A 24,444-nucleotide genomic window follows, 5' to 3' on the forward strand; every position below is an offset into this window, starting at 1 on the left:
TTTGTTTTGGTGCTTTTGTCAACCTTATCAACTTAATTAATCCCACTTTTCATCTCTTGGTCTCATCCTTTTATAGTGTTAATTAATTAATTAGTAAAATCTCTTGTGGATTTCTTAATTCTTGGTTTCAAAATTGTTTCAATCTCTTTCTTTCTCTTCATAAAGTTTAGGAGCCACGAGAGCAATGATTGTGCAAATAAGCACACAATGCTCCCACTAACTATCTCTCTTGTTTGTTGCACCCCTACAAACAATGCAACCCCTTCTCGCAAGTGTAGACACGTAGGTGGGGAAAATTTGAAAGGACTGAACAACCATTTTTTTGTGTTTATATTTCTTTTGCATTGTCAATCAAGTCAGCTTCCATAAATGACAGGGGCAACCATAGATTGCTATTGATCCTGCTTTTATAATTCAAGCATAGCACTTATGCTTTTAATTAATGGATTCAAAATGCATATACCACTATACATTAGTCATGCATTATTTCGAGCGACCCCATTTATGTGTTAGATATTTCCCCCCTCCTAAATGAATATATCCTATTAACCCCCATTCTATGCTGTACTGTTATAAATACATCCCTGTGTAACCTTTGCAAATCAATAAAACGAATTCCCTTTCGATATTTTCTATATATTTCACACCAGTAAAATCCCTAACATTCTCTTTCCAAGGCTATACCTACACACCACACTGCAGTTCATTAAAGGAGAACAGCTTTAATTTGAAGAAGTCACGGGCATTAATAGGATCCAGAAAAATAAATGAACACTTAAAGCCCAAAGTTTAGTTCAGTAGCCGCATTAGTTGACTGTGCAAACAGGAGTATAATGACAATGCCTCATAATACAGTATAATACCTTATGTTGGAAGTGCTCCACACTTGTTCATAGCCTTCATTTTTCTATCTCTAATCAAGACCAAAAACACAACCCTTTTAATCATAAAAGCCACCAATTCAAAGATGGTAATGATCAAGATATTACTACCAAGTTTAAGCTCCACTAATTCACATTTGTGTTTGTACATTGAAAGTAGAAACTGCATATCCACATCCAACTTAAGACAGATATAACAATAAATCTTTATCAAGCAAGAGTGGAATCTTCTTTGCAAAATCAAAACATCTAGGATCAATATCTGCTTTGCATGGTCCTACAAAACTATGCATTTTTCCTTTTCTTTTCTTATTTCTTATATAAAGAAAAAGTAAGGATCTAATGTCAATTCATGCGATGAAGGAAAAAAAAAACTAAAAAACCAAAATAAAAAACTTAGAAGAGAGAAAGAAGGAGGAGGTGAATTGAATAATAAAAAACATGAATTTAAAATAATTGAAATTCCACATCATTATTGACAGGCTGGCCAGCTATACTCCTTCCCCAACCCTTATAAGAGCATCCAAAAGAAGCCATTCTCCAAAACTCTCTCTCTCTCTCAATCATCCTTTGTTCTCTCTTCTCCTCTGAGGCGTGGAATTTGGCTTTCATTACTGTCTCTCTCTAAACCATCAAGCACTCATCAATACTCATCTCTCAATTCTTTCTTCATCTTTCCTCTTATGTACTCTCACAGTGATTTCCAAACACACCACTCCTCAGTCTTTTGTTGGAAATATAGCCATAGCCTTGTCCTTTCTCACAATCATTTCTTTCTCCTCTACTAGAGCTTTTCACACTGCCACTATTTGAAGCAGACAACAAAGGCCAAGTAATTGATACCATCCAAAAAAAATCCCCTGTTTCGCCCTCTCTCTCTCTCTGTTTTCTCCTCTGTTCACTATAAAAAAACAGAATGGACAAGTGGGACAATAAACCCTCAAGAAAACAGCACCACAGAGAAAACCCTTCTTTCTCTTCCACTCTACTTGACGTTATCTACCGTTCCATCGACGAAGATCCAACGGATGAGAAGGAAGAAGCCCAACTCATCTTCTACAGAGAAACCATGAGGAATCAGAAACAGAGCAATTGTTTCAGAGAAGAAAAACCTGAAGCTGAGAAACACAACTCTCGCAGGGCCAGGAAGGTGGAGAATTGGATGGAGAAGAAAGCCAACGAGAAGGTTGTAATGGGGAGAAACTCATTGACGGAATTTGAACGAAGAACGCGAAGCAATTCAATTTCAAACACACTCTCCATGTATTCAAGCTCAACCTCTTCTGAGTCAAGCTCTGTTGGAGGCTTCTCTTCTTCAGAGTCAGAGTCCTTCTATGGAGTGCAAAGGCCAAAGCCAATTAAAACCAGTGTTTCTGATAAAACCAAAACCAAAACAACCTTCGATGCTTCACTTCACAGTCACAACTTCAGGAGCCACTCTTCCCAAAGCCAAAAGCCAAAGCATGAGAACGGTTCTGGCAAAACCAAGTCCAAAGCCTTGAAAATCCTCTATGGTGAGTTGAAGAAAGCAAAGCAACCAATTTCTCCAGGTGCAAAACTTGCTAGCTTCCTCAACTCTCTCTTCACTTCAAGTGGAAATGCCAAGAAAGCAAAGGTTTCAACAACAACAACAACAACAACTACGTCTACTTATCGTCCCGTCCTGATCCCGGTTGCGACAGATCGTACTGCTGATACTAAATCAGCAGCACAACAACAACAACAACCTGGTTCCACTTGTTCATCAGCATCTTCTTTTTCAAGGTCTTGTTTGAGCAAAACCCCTTCTTCAAGATCAGGTGCAAAAAGGTCAGTGAGGTTTTGCCCAGTGAGTGTCATAGTGGATGAAGATTGTAGGCCTTGTGGTCACAAAAATCTTCATGAAGGTGAAGAGAGCAATGGAAAGAACAGAAGTGAGGAACTTAGGCTGCATGTCATGCAGGAGAGTCGCAGGGTGGAGGAGTTAGCAAGAGACTTGTTGAAGAATTATCAGAAAAAGAGTGAAGTGGAGTTTGATGATGTCATGCATTATGAAGATGAAGAAGAAGAAGAAGATGATGATGATGTGGCTAGTTGTTCAAGTTCTGATCTTTTTGAGTTGGATAATCTATCAGCAATTGGGATTGAAAGGTATAGGGAAGAGTTGCCTGTGTATGAAACTACCCATTTCAATACCAATAGAGCCATTGCCAATGGCTTCATTCTGTAATTTTGAGGGGGGGGAATTAGAATTAAATGGTGTGGGGGGTTTACATCAGATAATAAGATTTCTCCTTCTTTTTTTGTTTTATTGGGTCCTTAATCTAATTCTCTTTTCTTAATTTCTCTATTTATGTTTTTTTTGTTATAGTATTCTTCGTGATTTTGTGTTTGATTTTATGGTTAAAATGTTTTACTTCATGCAATATCATTGAGCAAGAGAGGGGAAAATGAGGATATTTGCACGAGAAATGGGGAAAAGGGGTAAAAAAGCAATTAAAAAAGAGGGAGAATATGAAGATGAAGTTGAAAGCAAAGGCAGAATTTCTACACTTATTCATGGCAAGAGAAAAGAGGGCTTTTGCTTTCTCTCTCCATGTGTGGGGCCCCTTTTGCTTGAAATTAACACTATCTATCTTCATGCATCTCATATGCGTGGGAGCAATAGTCAAAAAGTGGCTATGTTAATTAATCTAATGGGAATATGGGATCCTTTATTTAATTTTTCTCTTTTAAATTTTTTAAATTAGTTTAGTTTATCTTCTCAAACGATTTTTTTTGGAGGGTAAAATTACTCGGTGGAAAATTTCAATGGAAGTATTGTTAATTTTAGAGGCAGCAAAAAAGAGGTCAAATGATGGGTTTAATGGAAAAAAAGGGTAGAGATATAAGGCATGGTCTCCAAAGATGTGGACAAAAGATCTCTTCTTGGATTCTCTAAAACCTTGATGTCAAATTGGTTGTCTTCTAAGCCAAGAGCTTGTCCTTGAATTATTTGAAAGGCTAATGCAAACCGCTGAATATTGCTATTGATGTCTTACCTTCAACCCCAAATCACTCCAATATCTCAAACTCCTTTCTGTATGTTTTTCTTTTGTTTCATACATGTTTCATTTCTGCTTTTTCTATTTTTTTTGTCTCATCCTCTTCAATGAAATAAGATCTCAAACCAAATTTAATCTTTTCCCCTTTAAATGTTCCTTGTTCATCATAAACATTCTGTACCTTCTATGTCAAAAAGACTACATAAAATACATACTGAGGTGGAAAAAAGAAAAAAAAAACTTTATGGGGATTCTCACATTATCTTAAATAAGGGAAACTCAGACAAAACAAACAGGAATGTTCAGATTCGTAGTCCAAAATTCTGATTTACTTTTCTTTAACCTTGTTCTTCTGCAATCAAACATTTTGACATTCCTTCTCTTTTTCTTTCTTATATGCCCAATATAAAAATTAAGTTATCTCTTCCTTTATTCTTCAAATTAAATTAGGTTGAAAAGCGCTGTCTAACAGATCAATTTAGAAAACAAAACAATTACGTTAATGAAAACGCAAACTTTGGAGGACCACTAAATCATAACAGTGTGATATGCTAATTAAGTTGAATGGCCTTAACTAACAAATTTTTAAGGCAAAAAAAATCTAGACTTTCAAAGCTAGCTAGCTATCTTGGACTGTAGGAAAAGAAAAGGCTATATGCTATGCTTTAAAGCGTCATAGGCGAAGAATGGCTTTGTAGGGTGTGGCGTTGTCGTGGACCTGTGATGCCCTAACCGCAATTGACAAAACATTAAGAAATTGATTAGTTAAGGGAATTTGGCATGCAACTGTGTAATTATTGGTTTAAAAATTCACTTTGTAATCTAATAAAAATGATTTGTGTCAAATTTAAACACCATAACTGTTACTGTTTTCATATGGTTGGTGAAGTGGGGGAGTACAGCAATCATAATATATACCGGATAGTGGGTGTGAAACCACCTACTCATCCCAAGTGCTGACGATTTCTAGGATTTCAAATAGTGACAGCAATCTTCCTAGCTAATTCCCCTTAAAATTAATCAACTATGCAACTCCTTTTTTTTCTTCTTTCTTTAAATGGAATCAAAACTACCCTTTTGATTTGGGGAGTTTTATCATGCATGAGAAGTTAATTTTCAGTTTGAAGGAAGTCCTACATGTGATTTTGTTGAAACTTGATAAAGCTTTTATATATATATATATATATATATATATATATATATATATATATATATATATATATATATATATATATATATATATATATATATATTATATATTATGGTATGCTATTGAGATTTGGGTAAATTAAATGAGTTTATTTTTATGCATTATCAGTGTAATTATTATTATGACATTATTAACTAAGCCAAAATTATGATGGGTATGATTTGTTATTATAAAATTAAACAATTTTTTTATATACTGAACATTTATAATTGAATGACATTTTAATAATTCATAAATTATTTTCTCGAATTAAATTATTCTAACTTATTTGTAAAAGAAGAAATTATTAGGTTGCTTTTCTTCCTTGTTCATATTCAATTATATCAGTAGGAATAGGAAGAAAAATGGAGTTGGATTGAGAAATCAATTGAGTTAGACAAGATAAATAATATATAAAAAAAACATATTGACAACGTACTGAACTAAATTCATATTCACTAAGGTCCGCATAATACGCAAAGAGTTGGATAATTTACCCAATATCTTTGGTTTAACTTTATTGCTACTATTATACTAAAAAATAATAATGAACTTAATTAAAATGTAAAATGGACCAAAGATTATATGGAGTATATATTTGTCTAATGTGTGGTGGGTCGAAGCTCATGAACGTTGTACGAAAATTAAGGACATAATGGCGAGATTCTTTCTTTCTTTTCTACTTAAAGATTAGTGTAAAAAACAGGATCTGTCAAAATGATTAAATTTATAATATTTTATCTAAGCTTCTTTTCATCTCTTATGTATTGTATATCTTATGTCTAGCTCTTTCATTGCATTACTTTAAGATCTTATGATCATGTTCAATATTTAGGGGTTGAGAACAAGGCTGTTGGATTTTGCCATAATACACATCAATCAACATGGTTATGGTGAAATTAACACTTTCATCAGAAAACAAAAAAGCTTGTAGGTCATCAGAAACCGTAGCAAAACTTAAGACAATATTATTTTGAATGTTGTTGAAACTTAATACAAAACGGTGAAGACAAAACAAAAAACATATATAAAATTTAATCATTTAGTGATAGTTTAACACGCGCAAGAGGGAAAAGCAAAGGAAATCCTCAAAACCATATCCAAAAGACAAAAGCCTAAAACAATAGGGGAAACAAATTAAAAAGAGGATTGGGTGATTTGGGAGGGGAGGGGAGGGAAAAAAAGAAGGTCGAAAAGAAAAGGTTGTGAAAAGAACAGAATAGTTATTTTTATAGATTTCATTTTCACTTTCTTTCTTTTTTTATAATCTTTGGTGAAAATTCAGTTAAAACGAATAACTTTGAACTATTTATACCACCAGCTCGTTGTGTCTTTAAATCATTTATTCTACGATCAATAAATTATAATAAAATATTATCACTATTAGAAGCTTATTTGAAAAAAAAAATTTTCCAAAATTATTAATACGAAAAGAATTTCTTTTTGTACATACTATATATCTCTTTAATATGAGACAAAACTATTTGAGGTAGATGAGACTAATTACTATGCGTAACAAAATTGACGAACTCAAGACCATACATTAATTAAAACATGTAACTTTACTTCAATTGATATACACATCACATACTCGATGATAGACAACGAGAATTTGGTTATATAGAATTATTTTTAGTTATTTAAAATTTTTATTCCAAATAATGAAAATGCAAGCAATTTGATATGAGAGTTTTTGAATAAAAATTATTATAAATGTTTGACAATCAATCATGATTAGAAAAATAAAAAGGTAAAATATAAATAAATAAATTACAGACGTACAAAAATACATGAATAATTTTGCACTTATTTATGTATTAGTATCGTGTTATTTCATGCACAACTAGTCATGATATTTTATGGGCTTAAGGAAAAAACAATGGATAAATAGTTACTTTTAGTCTCTCAAAGTGTGAAAAAATATATCCGATCATTAATTCTGTTATTATTAATAAAATAATTTACGTGATATGAAGAGACAAATTTTATACTAAAATGATTGACATCGTGGATTGTCAGCATAGAAACATATTTTCATAATATTTTTTTTTACTTTTCGACTTTTCACTCCACTTACAAATTAAAAATGCAAAATTTAGTCCCCGAAAATATAAAAATGCCTCAAATATATCCAGACATTAATAATAGATTGTGACTAATTATTATTATTATTATTATTATTATGTGTTTGTATAAAAAATAATGTAGAATCTAAATTAATTGTTTTAGAAAATAATTGAGACCATAAAGAGAAAAATGAAAAAAAGTTATTATATTTCAGTTGACAATGCTTGCTTTTTTGCATTTCTGTACCCAAAAACAAGTTAACAATGCTTGAAAATTATAATTAATTTATACAAGTACTAGTTAATGGTTGAAATTGACCATCTGGAAAATTATAATAATAATTTGTAAATAAGATTAATGGGAATTGGTATCAGTGACAATAAAATTATTGTAAAGTGACATAAAAAATTCAAAACACTTAACAAAACAATCATAATAAAACATCTCACGTTTAATAAATTAATAGTAATTGAAACTTATCATGCAAGGGGATTCTTTACACTTAGTGGTCTTTCCATATCCACCTATTTGTTAACGTCATATTAAAGGTTGGTTTGTTTTTTTTTTTTTTTTAAAAAAAACTTTTTGCAATATACCCAATTTAATATGAGAGTTATGCAAAGTCATCATTTTTAATATAATTAAAATTGTTAATTTTCTATTCTTAAATTATTTAAAATTTTATTTAACTATTATACAATTTTTATATAACAAAAATTAAATTAAATAATATTAAAAAAAGCAGGGACAAACCCACCATATATAAATGATTCGATTTAATAACCAAGCTACCATTTGTACGTCTAAACTAACCACATAATCCAACATCCAGCATCCAACACTACAGATAGATTCGTGCTGTCAACAATGGTAAGAGTACGTACTACTACTGTGCCATTCCTTTGCTGTGTATGCCACTTACCCACCATGCACAAACCACTTATGCATAAAATAAAGAAGTGGTAAGATAAGACTTGACCAGCTTATGTGGCTATTAGAGGTACAGGACCAACCATGGTTGCATATTCTCTATACATGCAAGTGGTTTAATTCATCACTGTTTCAGCCATGTCCAAACAAAGGGGCACAAATAGGGTCAAATAAATTTTCTTCGGTTTGTTCCATTGTCTTTTAGAAGATGCTAGATTAACGGATTATTTGTCATCTCTAACTGTAAGATAATATTCTCAATTATTAGTAGTTACTAATCAATTGAAAAAAAAAAATGTAAATAACTGGTTGTCATAACTCATAAGCTTACTCATTTGTTTGGGCTGTCAAGATTGTTTTTATGCACGCTTTAATTTCCTTTTTCCTATACTTCCATATTCTTTCTAATCAAAGGTGATATGCATTATATAGGTAGTCTGCTACTTTTTCAACTAGTAAGCACATATTATTTATTAAAACAAAAAAACTACAAATTATGTATAGTGTAAGTTACATGTCGGTTTCATGATCACATTAAAACAAATAATTTGTCAAAGAAATAAATGCGGTAGATAGTATTTTGTGGAACAAAATGAACCAAATAATAAAAATAATTTTCTATATAATTTTGATTCTGTTTATCAATATTTTCTTGTTTATTGTTTCATTCAAATAATAATTGGTCTATGCTCTTCATATCCAAAGGTGCGGGTATTCAACGGTTATGGGATGACAAACAAAAGTTGGATCGATCAGGATTCACAAATCAAATCTTCCTTCTTTTTATTAATTAAAAACAAAAAAGAAGGAAAAGTATTCCCTTTTTTTATTCCATTCCTTCTATGCATGAAAATTATGATGAGAAGCACAAATCAGCATGTCTTCACAACTTTTCTTTGTTGATAAGAATACATTTCATGGAACTCATAATGAGAAGCGAAGTTTCCTGGATCCACTCATCTACGCATGCATGTATATGTGTGTAAGGTATGCATGCATGTAATATAAGAATATGTTTCCAACACAAAATATGTTTGCACCCCGCATATGGATATGCACACATACACATGCATGCAAACCATTTTTGTCCAAAACCGTTTGTCATTCATTATTTCAATATTAAAAAAAAATAAAATTAGTGATAAAATAATTTTTATATATGTATATAATTTTTTTAAAAATCTATTAGTAAAATTTAATCACCACTGAATTGGCAAGATAAAAATATTTTTTGTCATTAAATTTGGTCACCAATTCATTGTTTTTTTTCAAATGATTTTTAGTACTACCAATGTTTTTTTTTTTGGGTAGTCAAATAAACATTTTCAGTACACTACCAATGTAATTAATTAATTAGTTAAATGATTATTTGACTACCGAACTGTTTCCTACATTCTTTTTATTTTTACACGCTGTTGATCTTTAAAAGGTAGAACAAATTGAAGTTACCCTTTTTAAGTCAACGAACTCTCACCCTTGGTTGTGTCTCTCTAATAATGTTTTTATTACTTTTTTTTCTTCTTTTGTTCTGTAATATTGATAAATCCTTGGCTTGTGCTTGTCCAATATCAGTGTGTGGGAAGTAAATGAAGCACAGCCCGTGGAACCAGGGCGCATCCAAAGTAAAAAAGATATTTAGAATATTTAGGCTGAATGTCATTTATTCAAAGTTGTGTGAAGCCAGTATACCAACCATATATTATTTTTATATATTTCGAGAGGATAAATTTTTCTTAATCAAAGTAAATAATGTCCATTGAACGTTTATAAATCCGACTCTAACATTCATAATTTCAAATATTTAGTGTTGATTATATTCACACTTGCACATTTAACGGTTAGTATTTAACTAGCTAACTAGGTGTACGAAAAAATGAGTCACATACAAATTGGATTCAGAAGTTGAAAGCCAACTTTAGACCACATCACATAGACATTGTACCCTTGAGCTTCTTTTTTGCTTTTCTTCCCTTTGCACCCACACGTGATGAAATGGCCCCACATGTCCCAGAACTGTCGCGCATGCACACGTGTGCTCTCTCCTTCACTGATCCCCTTGAGATCTTCTCTCTCTCTCTCTCTAAGCAAAGTAAAGTAAACAACACAGAAATATCAATATAATATAATGAATATATTAATTATATTCATCACTCATTCTCATCCATACACGCCTATTTCTATAATTCATCATTCATTCTCATGTATGTATATCGTTGTATCCATCTTTCAACATATAAGTGGTTAGAGATTATAATTTTCATATATAATAATATTAGAAATTATTGTATTATTATAGCTTAAATAATGAAGAGTATAGTCACATATACTCACATCACCTGTATGAACCACATTAAGTTTTAGTTCATAGATTGGTATATGTTTACATTAATTGATTTAAAGGGGTGAAAGGGTAGTGTGTAGGGGACCTTCCCCTTTGATTAGTCTTGCTCCCCTTCTGCCTGGCAATTAAGAAACACCACTCAAGTGCTGACACATGTGTGAGATTCCCACGTGTGGCACCATCACCATGTTTGGTGCCGCAAGTGCCTTATTTGATTTTGATATGGTTGATGTGGAGGAGCTAGGAATTGAAGGGTGTGTCATGTGTGTGTGGGGTTCGGGTTCTTTTGAATTTGGAATGGAATGGTATTAGTAAAGTGAAAGCGCCAGGATTTTTTGAAGAGGTGATGAGAGTGAAGTGTAGCAGCTTTAGCAAAAGAAATTAACAGGGAAAATACAAGAGGGGATCGTGGATTTGGATGTGTGAGCCACTGTGTTTGTCTATACGGAAAATATAAAAAAGAGAAAGTGAACAAATTTTTGGTGATCCCAAGAAGATTGCTTGTGTTGAAATACTAAATTGTTAGCAGCTTTAATTTTTCTCTTTGGAGAGACAGAGACTTGTGTGGGAGTGGGAGAGGGTCTATAAGTATCGTGGATTCTCCTGGCTTATAAGAAGCGTCTAGTTAGATTTCAAAAATAATGATCATATATATAAACTTATGTGGTCGAATTAAAGTATATATAGTTATACAAAATATGATTAAGTTAATGTATCTATAAGCGTATCTGAATAATATTTTTTTTATATTATTTTCTCTTTAACTATTTATTTTATACTTATCATATACTTGTCAAGGCCAAGCTTCTGCTTCATTTTTTCTTAGCCTCTTTTTGTGATGGAATGTTTCATTTTTTAATCTGAAAATTTGGTAATGTGTGTTGGGAATTGAGCTTATTTGATTCTTATATGCATCAGGCCTTACAGCAGTCCAATAAAGTTTGAATTTGGAATCTCTAGATTATACATTACTTAATACTCAATCATTTGGTGTCCCATACTATGCAGAGAACAGCAGAGATTTTATATTAATTATCTAAAAATCAAGGTAGTTTATATGAATATGCATGATTGCAATTTCTAGAAAACAATATTTATACTAGCTTAGTTTTAGTTTGCCTTTTATTTCTTTGAAGTCATTAGATTCATTTTCACGTTAATTTCGTATTTTTTATTAGTAATTATTAATTTATTAAAATATTAATTTTATTAACAAAAAAGATCGTAAATTAAATCAAACTTAGAATCGTTTTTCTATTTCTTTTTTTTAATCATTCAACCTGCTTGTTGATAATATGTAATCATAACATAGATTTTTATTGATGTTTCTGTTTTTTTATAAGCATGCATACATAATTAATGGTGAACATTCTCCTAATATTCTTAATTTAACCAAAAAAGAATTTGATATATATTGTCAGAAATTAATTTAGAACTACACCATAAATCAGCTAATCGTGTGAAGATAACTAGAAGGGAAGCATTTGATTAATTGAATGTGTTATGCAATCAATGCATGCAGTCCCTGATGACAATGATGGCACAACTAATCATGCAGTTAACTTCAATAAGACAAGACATCTTTCTCAATCGACAATAACATGGTGATTTATTGTGCAGTTGTTCAGTATACTTCAGACATCAGAATCTTGAAAATTGTTGCTAACTAGAATCTGCAGTCTTTGTTCTTCTAGTTTTCCACTTCAGCAGAGATCCAAATATCAATAATGTATTTCTTGGGTGTAGAATTGCATTGCATGCAGTTCACATCTTTAAATTCTTTCAGAGGCACCATATAACGTGTTCCTCGTCCAACCAATGAAGCATAATTATACATATTGTGCCACGTTGATTAGTGTAAAAAATTGATATGTCACTTTTCACCGCTGAGGAGATGTGAAAGTTCAAGTTTCATTCGGGGTATGAACTATGAATTGTGCCTTTCATGTTAGTACATCCATTTTATCTTTTATATCAAAGACGAAACAGACTTTGTTACTTCTCGAGAACAAGTAAAATGATCATGTAACATCGTACATTTGTTAATTGCGGTTGTTCAACATATATGTGGTATGTCCTAATCATAGAGAATTCGATCTCGTTATTTACAATCTGCATTTTGGTCAGTTTTTCACCTCTTTCTTTTGTTCTTTTCTTTTTGCTTGATCTTTCTCCATCTGTAAAATTTGGCAAAAGCAAAAGAGAAAGCAAAAAGGAAAGGACAAGACTATATATCTATGTCTCAATTCGTACGTTACCCATTCGATTAAAAACCTGAATTGTAAAATATTTTATCTGTATATGGAGCATATACCTGATACTATTGATATAAAATGAGATCGGGCGCATTAATAAAGTGATGGGTTTGATGGTTTAATATAAACTACGCTTAATTGATGTTGGGTTGGTTCGTGATTTTTTTTTTTTTTTTTTGTAAAGGAGATGGTTTGTGATTGAAGTTTATAATTATATAGTTCTGTTTATTACAGTTAGAAATAATTGCTAAATTCAACTAAAGAAGAAATATATATAGTAAGAGTTTAATAAACGTGCATCGTTAATGAAAGATTAAAGAATTTTAATTAGTAGTATTAATCAGTTAAAAAATATCATTGTTATATTGTTTAAGAAAAATGTTATAAAAAATAATAAATTTACTGTATGACAGTTTATAAATTAATAATAATACAGTATATATTTTTATGTCATTCATCCATATATTTTTTTATTCATATAATAATACCTACTAATATATAAACGAAATTATCAAAATATATGGTCACTAAGTTTGCATTTTGTCTAATTTATTGGCTTTTCTTTTTCTTTTCTTTTTTTAAAAAAAATTCAGTTGTTTCTTGGTTGTGTGGCCTAAAGTGGGATGCCACATCGTTCATGATGTTGAATTACAAATTTTTATGACCTAACATTCTAGAGTTTGATTCTTCTTTGTCTTAATTTTCTAATAAAAAGTTAAATTTTTATACAAGACAACTATTTATAAATCAAAAAATATCTGATTTTTTTTAATATTAGAAATGTAACATAGTTATTCATGTATAGATTTTTATTAAATTAATAAATACGTATTCTAAATTTGAGAAAAGGAAAAAAATAAGCATGATTCAAGATTGATGAAAACAAAGGAATATAGTCTTTAAATAAATTCTTAACATTGTGCACTTCCTACTCTATACCATTTCTAAACTAGCATACGTTTTTCTATAAAGGACAATCTTCAATTTGTGCTGCATTTCTTTATCTTCCCTGCATTTGGCAACTCTTTATTTTATAATTTTCCTGTAACATCAACTTGCCTTCTCAACCCATCACGCATGATATGTACCGTCAATTTAAAAGTAAATATTAAGAATATATATACGACAGTTCATTTCTTTTTCACAGCTGTTAAATCCTTACCTAGAATATGATGTCCCTAATCATCTTAGAGCACATAGCTAGATAACTCAGAAAAGAAATTCAGATAACTTATGCTATAATTTTCAAAGGAAGTAAAAGCACGAAACTTAGCTTGTCATAGCTAGGAGTAACTAATGGGATGATGGTGACTTGTTATAATAGTTATGGATTTGAGGAAGGGACAATCCACCAATGCCTGCTATTAGCCTATTGCCATTAGTTTGCCTAACCAATACACACCACACAATGTGTGTCGACTACGTATATATATCTTCTGTCCTTGAAAGAATCTGTGAAACGTAAGTTTGATGAAGCTTGGACAAACATAAGCCCCATCCATGGGAAAAGGGGTGCACATTATTTCTCCATAGTGAAACAGGCATGCTACCTTACAATTGAATTTAATAGCTAGGACTCCTTTCTAGCTTTTTGATCATTCACATATATGTCATTGTGATATTGATAAACAAATTAAACCTACTCATATCATGTAAGAAGATCATCAATACTAGGTTTGACACGTCATGGAAAAATGACTACCTATCCTATACTCAACCCACGCACTGTACATATAGTTGATGGCTACACTGTTCGTAGTTGATGTGCATATGGGGCATCACTTTGAAGTACTCTTTCTCCCACATAAAATACAATTAGTTGGTAAATAATATCCATGTTTAGTTAGAATTTCGAGTTTCGTAAAATTATACAAATTCTTCGTATTTTTTAAAAATTTATAGCAACCTTAAAGACTTAAATAATTTTTTAGTTTTTATAATTTAATATTTTTATTTTTTAAAATCATTTTTTATTTTTAATTCTTATAAATTATATTTATTTTGTTTTTCATCTTTATAATATTTTAAATAACATTTTTTCACTGTTTAAAATATTATCTAAAATATTATCTAAAGTGTTTTAAAAACTGAAAATAAAATAAATATAATTTAAAAAAGACTAAAAACAAAACATAATTTTACAATTGATGAAAAATAAAAAAATACTAAATTAAAAGAATTAAAAAAGAAATTTAAACTTTTTTAAAACAATTAAAGGTGTAATATATAAAGATGTCAGTATAATAGTTTTTTAAAACAATTAAAGAAGATTAATGTGGAGATAGGAAAAGAAGAAAAAGTTTACGTAATTTCTTAAATGTAATTAGTATAATTCTGTTAGTGAAGGAATGTCTGTTCGTTCACATGGGATTGATTGAACTTTATCAAATGTTCAACCAAAGTGAAAAAAAAATGAATTATTGGAAGGAGGGTGATTCAGCTCAATAGTTAAACAAATAAATCGGGGGCAGAGGAGAGGACAAAACTTACCAAACACACACAATCAAAGAAATTACTTTGACAAATTGGTGAGTTGAGTAGAGGTACAATTTAGTTTTGCATGCAGCAGATCAATCACATGCACCTGACCTCCGTAAGCGAAGTGGTTAAATTATCAGTTCTGTAGATTCCTAAAAGTGGGCCATTCTGACATTCTCTAATCATTGATTATTGTTGGTTGAAATGAAATCATTTGAAAACGGCTCAAAGAGTCAAATTCCATCTCCTGCACACATAGTATAGATATTACTCTGACACAGTGAAAGTGCTTAATTCGTTGGCAACCACTTCCCATATATACTTAAAAAAATTAAAATTAAGATGGTACATATTTAATCATTTTCGGGCATGCACACATTTGAGAGCGACACTCAATCAAGTTCGAGAGTGCAATAAATTAATTATGTGTAAGGAAAATTGTTACTAGTAATTTGCATGTGCTGTAACACTAGGGTGCAAATAGCTAGCATATAGAAATTAATGGGGTTCTAATTTTAATATTTAAATTAAAAGTTCTACTATATGACCCGGATCTAGGAAGACCTAGCTAAGGGATAAGAGTCATAGAGGTTGAGATGGCCAAGAATTCTACGTAGGCTAACATGATGGTAAATAGTATGACAAAGACAGGTTGTTGAAGCCCCCATTTGAAAGGAAAATGTCATTGCCATTGCCATTTGCCAGCAATGGCTGCTATTTTAACTAGCTAATAAGTCTACCACGTACCTACTAGCTAAAATTATCTTTCGGTCTAAAAGATAATTAATGATCTTGGAATAGATAAGTTGCTTGTTCGTCAAGGTTGACTATGAGAAACCCTAATTAATGGAATAAAAAAAAAGGGATTGTTTGAAATGAAAATCATGAAAGAGGTGAGACGAATGTGGGCGTGTTGTCCTAACACGTGAGCATGCATTTTCAACGATGTGTTTTAAATTTCTACTCCCCAAGGCTCTTTAGAAACATTTACATTCGGTCTGATTACTATTGAAAGGAACAGAACAAAGCATATGTATAGAAAATTATGACTAAGAAGATGTCTTTATTAAAAATGTGTCTGGGGTATATATCAATACGACATTTTTGGGGGTGGGTTCATAGTTTACGGGATTAAATTAAATGTTTCAATGAGGTGACTGTTTTCTGTTTGATTATTCCTTAGTTTTTCTTGTTTAATTTATTAACGAATAAATGAAATAGTCACCTACCTGAATTTCACCAAAAAAAAAGTCACCCATATGAATATGTATCAATTTGTGCATAAATTTTTGTACTAAACAGTGCTTCTCATCAGATCAAATATCACTTCAATGGCCAATTTCTCTTCCTAAGGAATTTGACTTTATTGAACAGATGGGGATATGGATTTGGAGAAAATTACAATTCAAAATGCTAATAGTACCGGACAATTTGATTGGATGTTTTTTATACCCATATGAATGAATAACTATGATGTGTTATAATTCAAAACTATTATGTACTATGTACAATACAAACCTGATATATATATATATATATATATATATATACATATTATCTTCTACTTTGAACCGAAGGCTAGGTTAGAAATTAGAACTCATGAATTCAAATATCTAACTTGTCCCTATGAGAAAACGCCAAAACTAGCCTATTACTTTAATACTATCTCTCACTCACCCTACCTCCCCAATATAACTGTCCCGTCAGTACTAGGCTATTAGCTAAAGATGTACATTCAACTTCATAAAAAAGTTGAATTTGGAATAGTAAAGAAACTCATCTTCAATTGAAGTTACTTATATGTTTTTTTTTTTTTTTTTACAAATGTTAATTTATTAGAATATTAATTTTGATTAACAAAAAAATTGAATTCGTCATTTTTTTTAATCATCCAACTTATCTTATATTTTGGCTATTTATATGCTTGTAACCAGTTCCTTACCTCAATTCAATAATATCTACATATTAAATATGGAGTATATATGTTTACCATAGAAGAGTATACTGGATACCCTATTCCCTTGACTTTTACCTTCATAGCAAGTGTCTTTCTTTTTTTTCCTTCTTGAAACCACTCTTTTTCATTTGAAATTGTTTTGGATCAAGGTACACCAGTAGTGGCCCATTAAGCTAAAACGACAAAACGGCCCAACGTTCAAAGAGTGGGAAGCACAACCCAAAGTAATAGGCACGTGGAAAATAAGTGAATAACCATTTAAACTGCATAGTTGTCGGCAATCAGTTATTCAAATATTCCGAAAATGAAACAATCAATAGACTTAGTATTCAACATTTATTGCCAAAAATAAGTTAATGGAATTCTAAAATTTCTGGATCAATCGTAGCAAGATATGCATGCTCCTACTAACTTAAATGTCAGGTCCTTGCTAGTGATCCCCTACCATTGTTGAACATCAAAAGGTCTTTCATTAAAGATCACTACCACAACTTGCTTATGCAAAATGAATGATTTTTTTTTTTTTATATTGGACATAGAAGAATAGAAAGGAAGCTTTATATATGTAGAGTTTCATTGTTATGCACCATCAATCAATTAATAATTACTTTTGGTATGAATTTTAAAATAATCTTATTATATAACAATTTACAATCGGATCGTAAATAATTTTTACACCATCAACATAAGTGCATGTACTAAAGTATTAAAGTACAGACAGGGAATCACGAAAAATAATATATTTTTGGTTTTCGATGCCTTTAAGATTGTGTCATTTAAACTAATAATTGTGATAAATTCTCATAATTAATAAATGGGCTATCTTACTCCAAATTGAATAGTAAATATGATCAACTTTAGACCCTGAATGAAATTTTAGCCGTTCAAATCCACATATGTCTTGAATTTTTTTTTCTCAATTATTAATTAGTGACAAGTTGTCCGTTATCAATCAATAACTATATATGATGTATTATACTGAGCACACACAAGTTGAATTTTTTGGACAGTCTTGAAAATAAAAGCAACCAAAAGCTCCCATTTATTCATTAAAATCATCTCAATGTAACATGCCTGATTGAGAGTTTGAGATAACAATCGAAATGGACGTATTAATTGACAGCAATAAAACTTTGGGAAAAGTTAGCATTCGTTTCGTTAATGGGTTCGCATGCTTATAGAGTTTACGGTAGCTAACTGGTAGGGTTTCACTTTTCTTAGACTGAAAATTTTTCGTCAAAAGGTTTAGGTTGCGTAGATTATTTAAAGATCTTATTTCTAAATGTTTTAGGTTTTAGTTCATGGATCTCAAGTTCTCTATGGCAGGTGTTTGATTGCTATATCTACTTCATTGTCATTTCTCAATAACAAAGTGAGAAAGTAAAGTATAGAGTCACAATCTTTAGATATCAAAGATTACGACTTAAAATTGGGTTCATTCTCTTGTTAGGTTCTTTGATGACAATTCATTAAAGTATCTTTTAATTGTTAAATGCATCCCTCTCCCTTTTTTAATAATTATACTTGCATATTTTAATTTTAATTTATTTGTCATGGATTTTTCAAATAACAAAGGACTTGTAAAGAAATGGATGAATTTCTGATAACTTTTTCTATCAAATAGTTGTTTTCTAGAAAGTCGACCAACGAGATATATTTTCATCAGTTAAACTATAGTATTGATATATTTTACACATTTTGGTGCAAAAATTTAGGGACAAACTCATTAACAACAAAATTGTTAGTAATTTTACCTTGTTAAGCAAAAAATTTATGCACTAATGTTTAATCCCTTACTCCTACAAGTGATGTGATCGTCAATAATGATCTTTTAGTTGTCTATAATTAGTTATTAGTTCATGAATCAATTTAACCATTTAATATTATATATATCAATTTTTCAAGTTGTATATTATTAAATTTATATAATTAATTTTCTATTTAATTTTATATCAAATTTATTTTTGTTTGAAATAAATAAAAATATGTAATATAATAATAATAATAATAATTTTAAAATGAATTGAGTTAATGAATTTAATATTAATAGATTTATTCACAAACTTAAATTAGCTTAAGTTGGAATTCAAAAAAAATTAATATCAAACCTGAGTCGAGTTAAATCAATTTTCATCAAATCAAATTGAACTAAATTAAATTTAACTCAACTTGACTCATTTGGAGTTCAAAAAAAAAAACTATTAAGCACAATGTCTTGAGTTTGGTGTTATTAATAAGAGAATTTTTTTATTTCAGATGTATTTCCATTCATAAATAATCTTCTTTGAGGAACAATCAAATATTAAATACAAACACATCTATTAATTAAGATTCAAATCTTGGATCACTATAGTTTAATAATAGAATTTTTCACAATTTAAAATTAAACCATGCAAATTTTCAGTGGAAGTCAATTATCCAAGTGGCCTAGTGAAGAAGAACCCTTGAACAGTATGCTGGACGTTTATTGTGGAATTTTGGGAATTATGAGTGGGATTAGAACTGATGAGGGTCCATGGTTAACTAGAAATGAGTTTTCACCTGGGCCTTCCAAATAGAACAATGTTATTGGGCTTTCATTTTGGATCATTATGTTAGGCTTCAAAAGCCCAAACTACAAAATCTTGTGCTGAGAAAAAGGAACCAATTCAGTGAACTGAACATATTTGAGGTATGGGGGCTGCCATTGCCATTTTAACATTTGCTTCCTCTTCCTCTCAGACTTCTCCCTCGTGCCACCCCTACTACCTCCGTCCAGAGCCGCCGTGCCACGCCTCCGCTGCGCGCCACCACCGGCGTCGTCCAGCGCGTGCATCCCATGTGAAACCTGGTCAAGTCATCCATAGCAAATCATATTGCTATTAATAGTGATCCAAAAAAAATAGAAACCCCTTCAAAATTGGCATAGAAGTAGAAGCATTCTTTTTCCTTGACATGATTGATTGAACAATGATGTGTGAGTTTTTGTAAATTTTTTAATAATATCTTTGATTTATATGAACCAAAAAAAATATTCCACCTCTCTCTCATTTACACAATGACCTTGGTCGTGCACGACCGGGGTCAATGTAGAAATTCTTAAATTTCCATTATACTGTTGATAAATTATTAATAATAGTGTTATCGAATTTCTGTGAGGCAAACACAACAACACAAGACACCGACGAAAGGGTCTCATTCTCATAGTTCGAACCAACATTAGTTTTCTGTTCGGCAGTAGAAAGACTCTCGCTGGTACTTCTTTGCCGTTGTTATTTGCAAATTTTTTAGTTTTTAGCAAACGGGTACGTCGTTGTTTGAATTGAGCAATTTGTTCAGAGAGGGGGAAAAGAAAATCGAGGTTTGGTTTTTATTTGCACTCCCAGTTTCGAAAAATTGTGTCTTTAACTTTAAATAGGGTTGGTTTGTTATTTGTGTTAGAGCTTCTGAGGGAGAATAAAAGGATGCTAGACAAGTCCATTAGAGAGATAGAAAGGGAAAGACTAGGCTTGCAGAATCAAAAGAAGTTGATTGTCGAGATTAAGAAGAACGCCAAACAAGCACAAATGGTATCATTTTATTTTATTTGGCTTTCTTAAGTTGTTTATGTGTGAGGAGAAGTTTGTTCTTTTAAGGATTGTGATTTTGTGTAGTGGGGTGGGTGGTGTTAAGAATTAAGTTTATTTGATCAGGTATATGGATTTTGGTTATGGTTGATAGTTGAAATAGTACTTTGGAGTTGGGTTGAATTTGGCAGGGGGCAGTGAGAATGATGGCCAAGGATCTCATCAGGACTCGCCATCAGATTGAAAAGTTTTACAAGCTCAAATCGCAACTTTAGGGTGTTTCTTTGAGATTTCAGGTTTGTTTTTGCGCATTTTCCTTGCTCAATCAGCTCTGCAGATAAGTTAAAGATTATGTGTTTAGCATTGTACTACTGTGGTGCATATACCTTTGACATTCTGAGTTGAATGGGAAATAATAATTAACGAAGGTTCAGAAGAAGAGAAGAATAACATGGCCTTGGTTCATACTACAGTAGTATGCATACTGTAGCAGCCTTGTTTTGTGTCTTTCATTTTCATTTAATTTAACCTACCTTAGATGGTTAGGGTATGTTTCAAATTAGGGATTTTATTCAATACAAGGTTATCAATGGTGGATGGCAAAAAGGCCCTGCCTTATAAACATGTCATTGTGGCTTATGGCACTGCTATAGTGGGCCTCCCTTCACAAATTGCCTATGGCAGAGGGGTCGAAAAATGTCACGTTATAGTGTTTTGGCAATTGGCAGTGCTATAATTGTTATTTAACAACATTGATCCTATATGAAGGGATTTTGAAATCTTAAAGGTTTTCATCTATATTAAATTGAGATTTTATAGTGTGTATGAGTAATTGCATTATAGCGTTTAAAATTGATTCTAAGTTGAATTTCAGACACTAAAATCCACTCAAGCAATGGGGGAGGCTACGAAAGGAATTACTAAAGCAATGGGTCAAATGAATAGGTGGACCGCGGATGAATTTGCCTTCTGTACAGAGGATGATGCAAGAGTTTGAAAGGCAGAATGACAAGATGAACTCGTGTCTGAGGTAATGGGAGATGCCATTGATGATGCTTTGGAAGGTGGTGAAGAGGAGGAAGAGACAGAAGAGCTTGTGAATCAGTTTCTTGATGAGATTGGAATTGACATCAACTCTGAGGTAATTTATCATTCTTGTTATCAGAAAAGAGCTAATTATATATTAACAAATTTGTTGTTCCCCCAGGTGGAGAAGAAGTAAAAATAATAATGACAATGATGATACATATTTCTTTTGTTAAATATGCAGCTTGTGAATGCACCTGCCACAACCTCTGTCAGCGCACCAGCAGCAAAGAACAGGGTTGCTCAAGCTGAATCAACCGCAAATGAAGACAGTGGAATATATGATGATCTACAGGCTAGGTTAAATAACTTGAGAAAAATGTGATGAGTCTGAGGAGAAGGTCTTCAACGAACCATGAAAATAATGATTGTATATGAAATTAGGATGTGTTCTAGTCTGATTTGTTTATCAGGTCTGAAGCTAACATATATATGTAAAGAGTAATGCTAAATATTACAAATTGAATTTCAACAACTTTTAAACTGTGGATCTCATCTTTGCAATTGATTACCGCTCTTGCAACTTATCAAAAGTTTGATTTTGTATTAATAATATTATTCATATGAAATCCTTTGCGTTATACAGAACTATTCAAATGTATACACTAATGCTGAATACTTCAGGGATTAGTTTTGCACAAACATTTCAATGCAAAACTAGTCCATGAATTGTTTACCACTTCACCCCAACAATTTTTAATGGGGTTAACAAAATGATCCTAGAAGAAATAAATACCAGAACATAAATGAACTCATGGTAGGAAGGAAGTTTAAAATCTTATCATTCACAGAACGTACATGTGAAGAAAAGGAGGAAAGTTTTGAATTTGAGTAGTAGCTATTTCAATGGTATGGATGTAATGATCCAGGATAATCCTATCAATTCAGGAGTTAACAATGACCATGATCATACGATCATTTTCTTCCAAAGCCACTCTGCTATTTGGTGAATTCACTTTGTCAATCTGAGTGCGGCACAGTGGACAGCCAGAATGAGAGCCAAGCCACTTATCAATGCAAGAGGTGTGGAAGATGTGCCTGCAAGTGTGAAGCTTCCTTACACTTTCCTCTTCTTCAAAACTTGTCAAGCAGATAACACATTCAGTCTGGTTTGTGCCTTCTGCAGCCTTGTAATGGAAGGTAATTGAATGAGACTCTAAACTCATGCAAGGAGAGAACTTATCATCAAAAGATAAGCCTGCTGGAGGAAGGGATCGCGTGTGATTGGTATTAATGCACCATCCGAGCATGGTGAGAGTGAAAAATGTGAAAGAAATTACCAGTGTTCCAGTTATGAGAAGCCAAGGATAGAGTTCCATTCCTCTTATGGAATGGATTTTTCAGAAGCATTAGCAGAAATGGTGAAATTTGTATTTAAGTTGTTGTTACAGTGGAGTAGAGCCGTGTCTTGATATGGTTGACGATAACAATGAGCAAGCACAACAACAACCATTTCGGTCTCAACAATGCTGGAGCACACAAAAAGACAACTTGTAAAGGGATACGTACATACTTTGGAATGAATAAAACAAGCGTTTTTTTATTGTTCTTTGGGTGAAATGAGTAGAACTAGCTAGCATTTTGTGATGGATGAGCATAAACTAGTTTTGTTGTTTCAAGTAAGAAAACATTTGATCCTCCTTTGTTGAGTGCTGATGAAGGATCTTGTGGCGGCTTCGGCCCAGGAATCTTTGGGCGTTGAAAGGGCTTCTGTATAAATTGGTGGCGTCTAACGAATGTTTAGAAGGAAAGATTGCTTATTATATGCCAATGAATTCATGAGGTAAAAATATTAAATATTTTAAGCAACAGCTTCGATAGGAACTAATGAATGAAGTAGATGCACAATGGTATTATCCATTCGACGTGACATGAAAACATTAAGGCAATGTTTGGTTAAGTAACTTAATTAAGTATTTCTTGAATAAGTTTTAAACAACTTATGAACATATCATAAGTTATTATCATAACTTCTCTCAACCATACTCTAAATATGATCATATTTGGTTTTAGTTATTAAAGAAATGGTTTTAAATTTTATAACTTTTAGACGACTTAAATATGCTTTATATTTATTTATGGTAACAGTGTGTTGTTTTAGTCATTGTAATTTTGAGTTTTAAATCCTTGTAATATTTATTGTGACATGCTGCTTACGTGACTGTCAAGGTTAAATCAAGTAAAATAAAAAAAAATTATTTGAAAGTATTAAAAATAAAAACAAGTTTTATATTTTAGGTAATTATGTCATATATAAAAAATCTATTAATTTTATTGAAGATTAATCTTAACTAAAAAATTTGGTTGAATATCATTAGAAGAGTCTTTTTTTTTTCTAACTACCTTTCTTTTACATTCAAGACTTTGCTTAAACAATCTAAGTCCAAATATGTTTGTAAAAGTTATTATATTTTACACAAACTAAAATAATCCTCTAAATAATAAAAAATATTTTTTTTATTTATATTTTATTTTTTTACGTAAATATAAAAACTATTTTTTACGTAAACAAAAAATAACAAAAAAAGTTTAAAAAATTATTCTATAAATATTTAAATTATTTTCATAAGATCTAATCTTTATTAAAGGAAACTAATTATATTATATCCAATCAATTATCAATTTTATTATAGTTGGTTATGCGATTTTTTATAATATACTGTCGTTCCTTAAACAATAAACAACATATTGT

General features: G+C 31.3%; 2 protein-coding genes and 1 pseudogene across 2 annotated transcripts; 2 read left to right on the forward strand and 1 right to left on the reverse strand.

The window, feature by feature from the left end:
- Positions 1–1,429: 1,429 nt before the first annotated feature.
- On the forward strand, positions 1,430–3,184 carry LOC100801760 (protein BIG GRAIN 1-like B). Its single transcript, XM_006583087.4, has one exon. It carries the CDS (start codon positions 1,798–1,800, stop codon positions 3,088–3,090), a length of 1,293 nt encoding a protein of 430 aa, XP_006583150.1. The 5' UTR covers positions 1,430–1,797; the 3' UTR covers positions 3,091–3,184.
- A 16,601-nt stretch (positions 3,185–19,785) lies between these two features.
- Positions 19,786–22,227, forward strand: LOC100802296 (vacuolar protein sorting-associated protein 2 homolog 1-like; annotated as a pseudogene).
- A 93-nt stretch (positions 22,228–22,320) lies between these two features.
- On the reverse strand, positions 22,321–23,308 carry LOC102661636 (RING-H2 finger protein ATL52). Its single transcript, XM_006584105.2, has one exon. It carries the CDS (start codon positions 23,069–23,071, stop codon positions 22,637–22,639), a length of 435 nt encoding a protein of 144 aa, XP_006584168.1. The 5' UTR covers positions 23,072–23,308; the 3' UTR covers positions 22,321–22,636.
- Between the last annotated feature and the right edge of the window lie 1,136 nt (positions 23,309–24,444).

The sequence above is a fragment of the Glycine max genome, chromosome 7 (assembly GCF_000004515.6).
Source record: "Glycine max cultivar Williams 82 chromosome 7, Glycine_max_v4.0, whole genome shotgun sequence".
NCBI lineage: Eukaryota > Viridiplantae > Streptophyta > Magnoliopsida > Fabales > Fabaceae > Glycine > Glycine max.

Excerpts from the sequence above, each read along its gene's own strand:
- LOC100801760 (XM_006583087.4), top strand. The coding sequence starts at position 1,798 with ATGGACAAGTGGGACAATAAACCCTCAAGAAAACAGCACCACAGAGAA.
- LOC102661636 (XM_006584105.2), bottom strand. The coding sequence starts at position 23,071 with ATGGAACTCTATCCTTGGCTTCTCATAACTGGAACACTGGTAATTTCT.